Source organism: Mus musculus, chromosome 7, assembly GCF_000001635.26.
Source record: "Mus musculus strain C57BL/6J chromosome 7, GRCm38.p6 C57BL/6J".
Classification (NCBI taxonomy): Eukaryota; Metazoa; Chordata; class Mammalia; order Rodentia; family Muridae; genus Mus; species Mus musculus.
In genome coordinates, this window is record NC_000073.6 from 5,479,965 (window position 1) to 5,494,834 (window position 14,870).

The window sequence follows — 14,870 nt, forward strand, 5'->3', positions numbered from 1 at the left end:
GTATTTGGTAGGTATGTACCAATTTCTCATTTGAAAGAATTCTAGAAATATTTCTTCAGAAATGTGATTTCTCCCTGATTTTTTTGATAGAATTTCTCTCAGGTCTCAAGAAAATGATGTAGATCTTGGGTGCAAAGATTGGAGAGCAGAAAAAAAATTTCCATTTTAGACCATTGTCTGATAGGTTGAAGAGCAGCTGAAAAGAACAGGCAATATCTCTCATGTGTGTGCTCCTATTGAAAATCAGAAAATGTGTTCTGATTTCAACTTTGTTGATTCTTTAGTTTGTTAATTTGTCAAATTGATTGTTAGATATGATAGATGGTTTCTATGTGTAGTGCTATCTGTTCTGGAACTCACTTTCTGTACAAGATCATGGATAAAACTTTCTTATCAACTTTTACTGGAAGTTACCAGGGGGATATCTCAATGAAAGAAAAATGAGGAATAAAACAGTAATAATAATTTAAAAATTTAATTTTCTTAGAGAAAATGAATCAAGTGAATGAGTGCAAGATTTTATGCACAATGCATGCAAGATGAATAGATATGATACTTCTAGACATTACTACAGGATCCAGTAAAAGTGATTCTAAAACTGAATACATGCATTGTAACCCAGTATTTGGTAGGTATGTACCAATTTCTCATTTGAAAGAATTCTAGAAATATTTCTTCAGAAATGTGATTTCTCCCTGATTTTTTTGATAGAATTTCTCTCAGGTCTCAAGAAAATGATGTAGATCTTGGGTGCAAAGATACATCCAAGAATCCCTGAACTGGATGCCAGGATGGAGAAAATCTCTACAGCAACCATGACCTTGCCCTTGGTGCTATGGTAGACAGGGAGGAAGGTAACCCAGACACTGCAGAACACTAGCATGCTGAAGGTCAGGAATTTGGCTTCATTGAATGCGTCAGGTAGATTCCTTGCCAAGAAAGCCACAGTGAAGCTTCCAAGTGCCAGGCAGGCCAAGTATCCCAGTACACAGTAGAATGCAGTAACTGAGCCCTTGTTACATACAAGAATAATGTTTCCATGCTCAGAATGTTCATCAATATCAACAAATGGAGGAGAAACTGCTAGCCAGATTGCACACAGAATACATTGAAATAGGGAACATATGGGAATAATGTAATTGGGTGTCCCAGATACCAAGATGTTTTTTAACGTTCTTCCTGGGCCTGTGAATTTGAAAGCCAGAATTACAGTGATTGTTTTGGCCAGAACTGTGGAAACAGCCACAGTGAATACAATTCCAAATGTGATTTGCTGTAAGACACAGGTGACTCTGTTAGGATGACCAATGAAGAAAAAGGTGCACAGAAAACAGAACATGAGTGACATGAGTAATAGGTAGCTGAGGATTCTGTTATTGGCCTTAACAATAGGAGTGTCATGGTGCTTCACAAACGCCCAAAGTACCAGAGCTGTGAATGCAGAGAAGCCAAAGGCCATTAAGGCAAGAGCCATCCCCAAGGGGTCTTCATAGCTTAGAAATATCACAGCTTTCTGAATGCATTTGTTCTGTTCTGTGTTGGCATACTGGTATTCTGGACAATTCACACAGTGATCCATATCTGATTTCCAAAGAAAAGTTTAGTGAGTGCTGCTTTAGAAATTTATTGAGAAGGAAGTTCAAGTAAAGTAGTTGAAAGGAGCCTTGCAATTCTGCCTTGATGCTGGAAATATAATTTTAAGGGCATTGCTGGACAACATTGCTTTCGATTCATAATTTCCATGAATATTTAAGGGAAAATAAAATTTCTTTGTCTTTTTAACTTTGTTGAATATATCATTTGTAATGTTATTAGAAACAAAGATTTCATAAATCCCTTTTTGCTACTATGTTGATATCAAATTGATCATTTAATTTAAAAAGATACAATCATAAACCACAATGTGCCTGGGTTATTTTAAAAATACAAAACCCCCCACTCACTGTTTTCTGATGTCATTGACTTTTATGAGTTCATTCCCTATGACACACTGAGACTCTGACTTCTACTGGGACAAGATCTGTAAAATGTACTTGAGAATTCACTAGCTTAAACTCATTGATATAGAAACAATATTAAATTGAACAGGTAGGCTGTGTATTTGTTTGTATATATATATGTACATATATATATATATTTATATGTATGTTCATGTAAATGTAACAATTGTATTATTGAATTTAAGTTATTCCTGTAATGTCATAAGAAGGTAGAGAATGAGAGGTAATAAAATATTAATGTTTAAAAAGCAGAACACTTTAAAGAAATGTGCCCGAAGATGTATCCTCATCTGTCAATAAGTAAACAAATGTTCTGATTATTATTTGAGAGATGCACTGAGATTAGAACTGATGGAAAAGAAGCCTCTGTAGATACTTTGTACTAAGAAGTCCTTTACCTTGATTCCTTCTTCATTTGGAAAGCTGAGCACACTTATCCTTGCCTCATCTCCATTCCTACTCGATTCTCTGTCTGTGGACGTACTCAGGGACGAAATCAGTATGGACAAATAGAATGAGCAATATAACAGAGGAATCCTCGAGCAAGAGTGGTAACCTAGATGGTTTGTGTTAGGTAGTAGTACCCCATTCCTACGTTGTAATTCCCATCATGGCTGCAATATCAACTATGAATGTATTTGCACTTAATTTTAATGTCATTTCAGAAAATGTTGATGTACTTCCTTGGTTTTTAGAATTCTTATCTACAACAATGCACTTGTGTACAGCTATTATTTGATAAGTTGCCTAAAAGCCTAAGAAGTTGGATTAGCTATAAACAGAATACTTTTCTCTACCAGAAAACCTGGGTTCAGCATCCAGTACCCATGCCAGGCATCTCATAAGTGCATCTAAATGTACAGACAGGGTTATTATTTGCTCATATGTGTACCTGTACCAGTGTTACCTACCACATTCACATAAGCAATTAATGTAATAAAACATTTCATAGATATTTTGTGGAATTCACTGATATAAATATTAACTCTTAATTGTTTTTATATCTAAAACAATTTCAGTAAAATAATTTAAAAAATATTTTCATGTGTAGTGTATGTTGGAATCCATGACTTCAAAAGACATCTTTTCTGAGTAGGTTGCTTGGTTCTACTACATGCATCATGGGAATAAACTCAGATTGTAGGCCTTGGCCACAAGTGATTTAACTATTGTATAATCTCACAGGCATAATATTTCTTCTGAGAACTTTAATTCATTATATTGAATGAAGAAAACATAATTGAAAAGATAACTATAAACTTTATGCATTTTGTCAACTCTAAATAATTATTATAGTAATTGATGTGGTATCCAATATACTAAACATGAGTCTTATCATATATTTAACATCATTGGTCAACACTTATTCCATACTTCCTGGACTCATATCACACCTGGCTTTTCACATGGCCCTCTGAATATTACATACTTAATATCTTGTCATAAATTTGCAAATACTTTTGTATTCTACATTAATCTTACAGAGAACATGTAATTTGTGTCTATCAGCCTCATGGTCCATTTCAGTAGGTTATTATATTATAATCGCTTCTTCATGGACTCCTATATGTATGTGGTGTGCATAATCATATGTAGGACAGACATACTCAAGAAATATGTCTAAATTAATTCTTTTTAAAATTGTGACAAAAATGTAATGTACATGTAGTTTTATAGTAGATTACTTATTGGGAAAGTACTCTAGGGTTTTCCTTCAAATTGAGTTTTATTTTTTAAAGTATTTCTTTGTGAAAATGTAATCTGCCATGAATTTGCAATGCGTGAGTATGTGGGCAAAGACACAAGGTATATGTGTTTGGTTTTTAATTTACTTGTTGGTTTTTGGTAGGATTTTGTTATTGATTTTTATGTCTACAACTAGTAAATTAGAAAAGTGATATATTTTATATTAAAAGTTGCCTTTTAGTTGACGTCATCATTCTAGCATGGTAAAAGAGGGACACACACACACACACACACACACGCACGCACACACACACACATATATATATTTGTAGGATTTATCAGAGCAGATAAAACTTACTTGTCTCATTAGAAATTTCATTTTCAGGGCAGGGGCTGCAAATGAAACAGCAGGCTGCCACTCTCTCCTTCCGGGATCTTCTGAATCCAGGACCACAATCTGCACTGCACACAGAGGATGGCATCTGAGAAGAAAATTAGACACATACTGACAATGAGTTTTTGATATTATTTTATGTTTTATATAAGCCCAATAAAAGTTTAATTAGCTTATTTTATGTATACCAACTGGTAGACATTTTATATTGTCCATTGTTTAATGGACAGCTGTGAATATTGGAAAGACATTGAAGAAATGTTGGATAATTTCTGAATGTCTATTAATTTAGGAAAAAGAGATGCTAGTGATCTTTGTGCAAAAACTATGGAAATTGCAACATGATGTTTTTACATCTTATTTTCAATTTGGCACTAAGAATTGTAAACAGACATAGGGAACTTTAATTGAGATTTTTTTTCACCCAACACTAGCCTGACCTTATGAGTTTGAATCATTTTCTTAATTGGTAATTGATATATGTATGCCCATCTCACTATGGGTACCAGAGCCAGTAAGTATTATTCTTTGTTTTCTGTCTTTGTTTTTATTGGATATTTTCTTTATTAACATTTCAAATGTTATCCACTTTCCCGGGTTCCATTCCTCCTGGAAATACCCTATCTGTTCTTTAATGTCTATGCTTTAATGTCTGTTTCCCAATATCCACACTTGTCTTTCACGAGTGTATATAAGCCATATATCAAATCTTTCCTTCCTACTTACTTTACTTACTATCAAAGTTTATTTAAAGCAACAGAAAAGCAAGTTAGGAAGACATTTGAAACAGAAAAAAATATGTCCTTAAATTACAGATAACAAATACAACCTTGAATAAATAAGCATTGTAAAGCATGAAAGACTGTTTATGAAAAACAGTGGAACATGCAGACACTGGTTTAATATTGTTGAAAATGATAAATCTATGTGTAGTGACCTTGAATATGGAGTGTTCCATGAAGATACCCCCATATGTCTATTTACCATAACGTGTTATGAAAATTTTGTCCTATTATGAAGTCTGAATTTTTGTTTAATCTTGTTTTACTTTGTTATTCTCCCATAGAACCCTGTTATTTCTTAATAAGTAACAGAAAGTGGATCTGATGGAACAGGTTGTTGGGAAGGGAACAAGAGTATTAACTATGATATATTGCAAGTAAAACTGAGAATTGGTCACATTCCAGTAGAAGGAAATGGAACTGTAGGTAGGATATATTATGTGAGAGTAACATGCTGTTTTCAATAAATAAAAAAGAAATCTCAATTTCAAAAAAAATTCTCATTGTCTCAAGGGAAGAACTTTCTGTTTTGTGTTCTTTGTTTTCCCTCTTTTTTGGGTGGGTAGGTGTTTTTCTCAAGAATTATTCTATAAATATCTATCTCAAATTTTCTCAAATTTTTATTGTTCTCAAATTTCCTTTTTCCCTCTTACTACACATTATGTTTTCCTCATGTTTTTTTTTTAAATAAAGAAATGTTCTCCTCTTGTATGTGAATGTGTCTCCCCACCCTCTGCAGGCAACTAAGGAGTGTCTTAAAAAATAAGCCAGCATTGTTGTCTTTGAATTCATTTACAGAATTTTAACACAAGTGTTCACTTATAACTAAAAATTATTTGTTGCTTTTGTGTGGTTGCTGTTATTGCTGTATTTGAGGTGTTTTAATAGCTATTTCTTTGTTTGATGTTTTAGTGCAGTCTATACGTTCCTTTGAAATTCTGTTCCTCTTAATTAAAAATATGATGGGGTTCTTCAATTTATTAAAAGTCATGTTTATGTGAATATGAATTTCTATAATTGTGTTCATTATTGAACATGGTATGTATCCATTTGTTTTGTGGGAAAACATTTTTGGGTATAATGACAAGGGTTAGCAATTATGACTCTTAGTGTTTCCTAACTGTAACATTGGTCTCTCTATTACCAACGCCTGTTCCAGAGGTTTAAGGTAAGGGAATAGATTACTATGTAATAACAGCAACAAAGTGAAAAATATTTTGTTTAATTTAAAGCAAAGAATATCAAACAGTGGTGAAGAACAGTTTTGTATTAATTAAATTTCAGAAAATAGTTCTGATATGGCATAGGTAAATTTTATGCATGTTTGAATCTTCAAAGAATTGGGGAAAATGTCAAAATAAACATAATATAGGAACCTAGAAATTGGTGTTAAATTTTTTTTCATTTCAACATGTTAATGTGTATCCACTTGAGAGTGTTTACTGCTATGTATTATAAATCAATAAGTTATTACACACTCACTTTTCTCCTTGCTGTAGCCAACTCAAGCATGTCTACATATAAGTGAAAGTATTCACCATGTGGAAAATATGGGCTGAACTTTCCTAACTTCACCTTAATCCCAAGGTGTTGTGAGAGATTCCAAAAGTGAAAAATGTCATAGTCTTCCTGCAGTATCACTCTATGTTTCATTATTACTTTATCCCCAAGAGGATTAGTAAAGTGGGTCTTCCTCAGAAAGGAGTTTACCTAAAATACAAGCATTGCACTATATTGTATATACCATTCCTTCAAGTCATAAAATTTATTCTGATTCCATAATAAAGGCAACTACGTTTAAAGAATGAAAGAGAAAAATCAGAACAAATGCCATTGGATAAATGAAAATATCATGATATTCCAAGAATTTAATTCCTCTCAGTGAACACTATCAAAGACAAAGAGACTAAAATGCAGAACCAAACGCATGTGTGCAACGCACACACACACACACACACACACACACACACACACACACACACACACATACACACACTAACACAGAGAGAGGCGCTCAGGTCCTTTCCAAGTCACACATGTAATACAGCTATATACTTAATTATACACAAATATAAATACATGTTCTCATAACTTTCAGTCACATAAAAGACATATATGCACTCAACTAGAAACACAGCTAAAAATTTAACTGGCAAACAGACAGAGAAAGAGATAGAGATAGAGGGAGAGAGGGTGATAGAGAGAAATAGAGAGAGAGAGAGAGAAAGAGAGAGGAAACAAATGGGGAGAGTTATAAATATATAACCACCAGGCCAGAATGATATTGACACACAGGGAAATTTATACTTACAACTAATGACAGAAAGACAGGCAAAGGCCAAACCAAGCACAAAGAAATTGGCAGACAGATAAATAGTAAAGCAGACACTAATACATAAAAACACATTCAAACACTCACAAAATACATACAAGTGTACACAAAGACACATACTCGGACAAAACCACACAGAAACATACACACACATATATAAACACACTTATAATAAGAAAATTATACATAGAAAAATTGTAGCTCTCTTACACAGTCATACAAAGAAATAAACCTGTATGTTCAAAGCAACACAAATATAAACACAGACAGAAAGAGTAAAACATGTATATATACACAGTGAAAATATGTATTCACACATATAGACACATTCATATATACAGAACTGAGTACCAAAACTCTTTCATGTTCAGTTACTCTCAGAAAACCAAGTAAGTTACTCAAGAGCCTGCACTGAAAGCATATTCACTGGAGAAAGTAATGGAAACCATTCCTTAAAATAATTTCCATGTAATTGACAAATATAAATAAAACTTGTCTTCTCATCACAGAGAAAATTCATGGGGAAGACTGTTTATATCCAATATTTAAAGGGTTGAGCTGACATCTGAATGTTTTATATAAAACCCACAAATTTTCATTGATAATCTGCGACTTCTTTTACCAATCACATTTATAACAATCATTAGATTTTCTTTTCCTTTAAAAATGTCAGAAACTTATCTATTTTCAAAATATTTCCTATTTCTTTAAGTCTGGACATCTGAGAGACACTAAATGGCTATGCAATTGAAGACACCAAACATCATCCAATAAAAGAAACTCTACCTTAAAGCAGGGATACCTGGATAATTTTCCATTGTCTATTGCCTGATTATCAACCTGTTGAAGATTTGTCTCATGGAGTGCATGGGCCATGGCATGCACAGCATTATATATGTTTTGGCTACCATCACTAAAGGTTATGTCAAACTTCTGTTCTATTAGCCAATCCAATGAAGCATTTGATGAAAAATTCATCAGTATTTTACAGTTACATGCTGAATCTTCACAGTTAAAGTACTTCCACTCTTGCATTTCTAGGTTTAAATCTGTGCTTTTGAGATGGAACAATGTCTGTACAAACTTTTTATAGCCAGAAATCTCAGCATGGTGGGGTAGAAAAGTAAAAGTCCCATAGAATGTGCCATGATTTAAGTCTTTCTTACTGGTAGGGAAATTCAGTTGTATTGTGGTGACCCATATTCTCTGTATAACTGTAGATTCCCATATTCTGAAGCTCAATTCAATAAAATTGTTTGTTTCCCCATAAATAATAATAACATTTGTGGATGACATCATAATTTGGTTGTAGTTCATTTCAGTTGTGGCATAGGTCAAAATATCAGAGATTCCTATCATATTCACAAAGGCAAAGCAAATTTCCTTGCCTTTGCTCTCTTTTTTCAACTGTGACAGAAACTGATAGCCATCTTCATCATCAGGGATGATAAGGCCGACCCAGTTCCATTGGAAGTAAAGTATGAAGTACACCATTGCCAATGCTAGCGATGTGTCCTTTGGGGCCATCTGATAGACATAGGGATATTTTTCACTATCATTGATGATGGAACTGAAAGGTCCATAGGTAAGCTGAAGGAACTACAACAAAAAGAGCAGTACGAGGTGTAGTGCATCCAATCAAACCAGTAATCATATTTACCTTCAAAGAGTTGATTACCTGTGACTTTTTCTCTCATCTGATTCAAATGAGCAAATGTTCAATCCTGGCACATGTATTTCTAATAGTAACTGCAAGCTTAGCTCTTTGACAAAGATGCAACAAAATGTATCTGCATGTTATAATAACTGACATTCAGTCTTTCAGTTTTAGTCTTGATATCTGTGTTCTCAAGGTTTAGAGGGATTTTAATATACTTACATCTTGGGGATATTTGCCTAATACTTTTTAAAAAGTGATTTATTCCTCAATCCAGAAATACTTCTTCTAAGATTTAACAGAAAAGTCCTATGCAAAATACTGCTTTACCTTTTAGAGAAAAATTTACCTTGCCCTACTTGAAGGTATTCCTTCTACACTAGAATTTGTAACCCACAAAAAAGTGTGAGAGATCTCTGTTTTAAGATAAGACTCCAAAATACTCTGGGAATATCTGCCTCTGTGCCTCCTCAGGACACAGATAACCAGAAGAAAGTACATTTAAAAAATGTAAACAAGGTCAGCAGCTTAAAAGTGTTAGTAGCAGATCAAATTAAACAAACAAACAAACAAACACCCTCATTCTACTAAAAACCCACGTAATTATGTGTCAAAATATCTAGGACTCATAAGTTGTATCTCTTGTAGAAAATATACAGAAGCAATGTTAGATTGGACAGAGTTATCTCCTCCTTCCAAGTGTCTTGTAATAATAGAAAAATAAAAATGTGAAAAAATATGTAAGAATGAGGTATTTGAACCCCGTAACTCCTCCTTCTTAGAAAAGTTCACCTGTGAAAATCTGCTCTTGTATCTTATGACGAAGAAACAAAAGAAAAACAAGCTAAGACATAGCAATAAGTTCCATAAAGCTAAGGACATAACCTCTATACTACTAAAAATTACTTATAATAATTAAAACAGTATGTTGATGAAATATTTGCCATAGTGTCTAACGAAAATTGGCACTATAACCCATAATTGTTAGTACTATATTTACTGATAGTAAAATGTCTAACTTCACAGACTGGATTGAAGGTTTTCTTCCACTCCAGTGCCACTGAAATGTCACAAGTGGCCAGGCTAAAAATGGTCTGTCTTATCTTTGCACAAAAGTACTCCAGATACTTAAAAGTTGGTTTATAGAGGAAATTATTGCAAAATATTATTCTGTTCCATCACAATTTATCATTGATCACTAAACTTATAACACCACCATAACTCTGTTATTGTACAGTTTATCAATGATAATCTAAACTTATGACCAAAATGAAAATAACACATATGGGGCAGAAATAATATGCTTTATGTTTTGGAACAACATGAATCTTTCTCTGCTTACTGAGATGTTTATAAATAAAGAAACACTCTGACTGTCAGTCAGTCAAGGCTGCAAGATTCTCTCTAACACCCTGCCAGACTCTATTCTTCATTTCCTCCTCTATTCCTTCTTTCTGGAATCTGTCAACTTCTGGAGGTGGCATATAGCAGATGGCCTATCATCTCTCTAAATAGTAAGTACACTGGAACTACATAGATTGACATAAGCATACGTCTAATCTCATCCATTAACTTTCTTAATATCTGTCAAATCCTCCAAAGAGACATGATGCTAAGAATTCTTGGCCTATGATAACTCACATGTGGAGATAAGAAAATGTCCAGGAACATCTGAAAATATAAAGATGTGGTCATATCGGGTCCTGTAAGCAGAAATGAACACATAGTCTCTTCATTACAGAAATAATTAGGGATACGCTTATATTTTTTCTGATCAAGAAAATCGGCTGTATTTGTCATAGTTTTTCCATCACAACGGCCCAAATTATATTTTATAATCAAAGACATATTTGGTAAAAGATCAGGATTTCTGTTGATTTCATCCATTGAAAACGCCAATGCCAAAGCATATTTGTGGTTTTTAGTTGTTTTTCTGTAAAAGAGTACAGCAATTATTATGGACAAATGTAAATACACGATCATTTGTACTCAATAGAAGCACTATACTGTACTGGATGCTTCTGCCTCTGTCCTCTAAAGATTGAAACAAAAGGCTTTTATTGTGAGATAAAATTGAATTGGGAAATTGAATAAATAGTAAACAGATTACAATTTCATGACAGTATTTCTCCCATAAATAAGATTTGGTATTGACCTCATCCACAGAGAACATTCCCATCTCTGTTTTTCAGTGCTTGATCAGAAGTTAAAAAAAGGGAAAACCACAGATATTGACAAAACTGTAATTCAGAACATGTCTTCATTTTGAAATTATTGAGCAACATAGAAATACATGTGTTATGAGACCCATTGCGTTATTGATACGTTTTGTGATATTCACTTTATTAGTTAAGGTAGTGGAAATAGGACTTATTAGTGCATAATAGTCTTTTTGCAGCAAACTTTGGTTTCTGTACTAATAATCACTTATAATTAGTTGCCAATATTCTTAGCGTTTTCCCTTATATCTATCCTCACTTTCTTATTTTTATTTCAATCATTTGCTGAAAGAAAACCTTTTCTAAAAATTTATTTTTATGTGAATTCAAACATCAAACATGCATTTTGTAAATGATACATGCCTATGCATATGTTTGTATCCATATGAACAAGGTTTGTTTAGGTCATAGTAGGGCAATACATCCAAGTGTTTTATAAGACACTTTGCAGTAGCTTATCCTCAGTTCAATTGTGAAAGTATACACATTCACCGACTTTCTAGTTACAAAGGAATGTGATATAGTTACTCTGGATACTTCTTATCATAATAACTGAATTTCTAGGAAACATTCTTGATAACCGTTCCAGTTACAACAACACTAGCATCCAACTGAGAACTAGGAAAATAAGGAAACCTCTGTGATATTTTATGTGCCAATATTATATGCTTATAAAATAGAAGACATTTTGGTGTAAATTGTATAGAATATTTTCATTTTTGTGTAATAAAAGTGTGCCACAAGACAGTGGCAATGGAATAATAACATATTGTGATTGTATTTCTATTTATGGTTATGTATAGTATCTCATGTCTCATTCTTGTCACTTCATTATAATCTGATCAATAAACATTAAACATACACCTATATATTTGATGATTAAATTTGAAGTAAATGCAATGAGGTTTTCACCAAAAATTGTACCCCTGTGGTGTTTTCATTCTATATTCTATATTCTATAAAATATGCTAATTTATAATATTCTTTATTAATACACCAAAAACTCAATTAAAAATTTCCAATAACCAAAAGAAATTTGAGAATAGATCTTGTGCAATGCTCAAACTACTTCCTACAAGTTAACTTTAGGAAGCACCAGTTACATAAAGTGTCTCTGTAACCTAGTATTCTTAAAGGTTGTATTTAAAAAGAACTATCAATGGAGGAGCTAGAGAAAGTAACCAAGGAGCTGAAGGGATCTGCAACCCTATAGGTGGAACAACAATATGAACTAACCAGTACCCGCAGAGCTCATGTCTCTAGCTGCATATGTATCAGAAGATGGCCTAGTCGGCCATCATTGGGAAGAGAGGCCCATTGGTCATGCAAACTTTATCTGTCTCAGTACAGGGGAACGCCAGGGCCAAGAAGTGGGAGTGTGTGGATGGGGGAGTGGGTGGGGGAGCATGCGGTGGAGTTTTGGGATATCATTGGAAATGTAAATGAAGAAAATACCTAATTAAAAAAACAACAAAAAAATAAAAAGTATCAGTAGTCCACAAAAATGGGTATTAATACCACATTGGTATCAATGTGCACATTGTAACAGGTGCACCTATATTTAATAAAGTTTCTGAATAAAGACCCAGAAGATATATATATCATTAATGGATCAGAGATTAAGGAACATAGACATGAAAAGAGATGGCATGTTTCTTAAATAATGAGAGAAAGCTAATAAACAACTACAGTATCACTGTTCTCAAGTGTTCCAACTAACCTACACCACAGATTTTACCCAATGCAGTGACAAGGGATATAAGTAGCCTCCATTGCTATTGACAGCCTCACTATTCAAGGAATGTAAACATATCATTGGATTCCATATGATCCACATATATTTTACTCTAAAGAGAGAGTGCAGAACTGAACTTAATAAAATATAAAAGCCAGTGATTATACATGAACAGAGGGAAGCACGAAGCCACAGTGCTTTTGAATTTTATCTTTTAAAATATTTGGATATCTTGATCCCTAATGACCTAAATATTCTTTGCCCATATACATACAAAAATGTCCATCTAGGCAATCATATGAAATGTGAATTTCTGAGTGTAAAGCTCTTCTCTTTCCAAATTTGATGAAGCTTCAGAAGACAAGAAGTGGCCACATGTAATGAATTTGAGAGAGTAAGTTTGTATATATGTAAAGTTCTTGACAACTCTAGGTTCCATGAGAATTACTGTAATCCACATAAGCTCTTGGAGCAACAAACTGATGGAAGGACTGTTAGCAGTGTTTATGGCCATCTATTTGCATATTCTCAGAGTAAAACACAATGAAATATTACAGAATCAATTTCAATAAGTCATCACTGTCTAGAGTGCAGTAAAAACTGTTACTAGGAGGGCTTTATGTGAAGAATCAACATAGATAGTCCTTTATTCCTCAGCTTCCAGTCTTTAAGTCGGAGGCCACCTGACTTAAAGAAAACCAAAACCTCCACTGAATTACTTAAAAGGAGAAACTATGATTGATTCTGTAAAATAAATCATGTTGTTTCTTAGTGTTCAGACTTAGCAACAGTACAAAAGACTCAAGCATTTGCCTAATCTCCATCCTCAGAGCACTAAAGATATATTCAAGTTGTCATTTACATGGACAATACAAATGCACTTACAAGACATTCAGAGTCTCCTTGAAATAATCTTTCTCCATAGGCATCTGAACTGCTCCAAGGATGAAGGAACAAGTTTGATCCAAATCTTTATCATTGACTTCATTCAGGTTTAGTCTCCAAAAGCATGTGGAATCAATGTAATTGGCCATGAGAAGTTGAATCTTGAGGAGAAAGAAGACACCCACTAAAATGAACATATTTGTCCTGCCTTAAACCTGGTCAGTGTGGATTGTGAAGTGCCATGCAAATCAGCACATCAAATTTCTGTCTGCTTTTATTTCTCTAGTCAAAGGAGGTGTTTGCTCCATAGTTATGATTCATATTATTTTCAGATTGCTCCTGGCCCTGTAGGAATTCTTAAACACTGTCTACCCTGGGGTTCTGCAACTGGTGTCCACAGCCCATGTAATAACATAGGTAGGTAAATACATAGAATAATATATTACCAGGCTCCATAATATCACTCATGTTTTTAAATACTTGGGAGGAAGCTCTTTTGTTCAAATTTTGTACTTGGAAAGTTTAAAAAGGTGATTATGTGAAAACAATTAGAAATGATATGAATGGATTGTATCAGAAGATTCACAGTGAGACATCCAGTAATAGTACAATTGGAGCTAATTGGGACACATAGTACTTTGTATTACAAAGTCTAAGTCAGGGATAGCCATTCTCAAATTTATAGTCACTGAGATTCACAGACCATGTAGAGTGTGGACTATGATATATCAGTGACACTAACAGATTATTTAACAAGGCCTGTGCTACCATTGTCTTGAGAATGAATAAACAGACCAAGTCAGAAATATATTATATCCAGCTCCATCAAAAATTTTTACAGTTCTTCATAGATCCCCAGTTAACTTACATGATAAAGACTGAGTTTTAAACGTTCAACACTATCCAGAGAATGTCATGCTGTGGGCTTCCTTTCTTTGTTCATTCTTTGTATTGGTTACTTATTTATTTATTTACACTTCAAATTTTATCCCCTTGCCTTTATCTCTTGCACAACTCCCCATCCCCTTTTCCCTACCCCTGCCACTATGAGAGTGCTCTGCCACCCTCCCATATACTACTCCTCAGCATCCTATCATTCCTTACCCTGTGTCATCAAGCCTCCATAGAACCAAGCAGCTACCCTTCCAGTAATGTAAGAGAAGGCAATTCTCTGCAACAT

The 14,870-nt window shown here is 33.8% G+C and overlaps 1 protein-coding gene across 1 annotated transcript; it reads right to left on the reverse strand.

Moving 5' to 3' along the window:
- Positions 1-491: 491 nt before the first annotated feature.
- Positions 492-13,887, reverse strand: Vmn2r28 (vomeronasal 2, receptor 28). The gene is made up of 6 exons (NM_001081405.1): positions 13,691-13,887; positions 10,493-10,784; positions 7,981-8,793; positions 6,345-6,572; positions 4,045-4,168; positions 492-1,581 (listed from the first exon to the last, which is right to left on the reverse strand). Exons 1-6 carry the CDS (start codon positions 13,885-13,887, stop codon positions 677-679), a joined length of 2,559 nt encoding a protein of 852 aa, NP_001074874.1. The 3' UTR covers positions 492-676.
- Between the last annotated feature and the right edge of the window lie 983 nt (positions 13,888-14,870).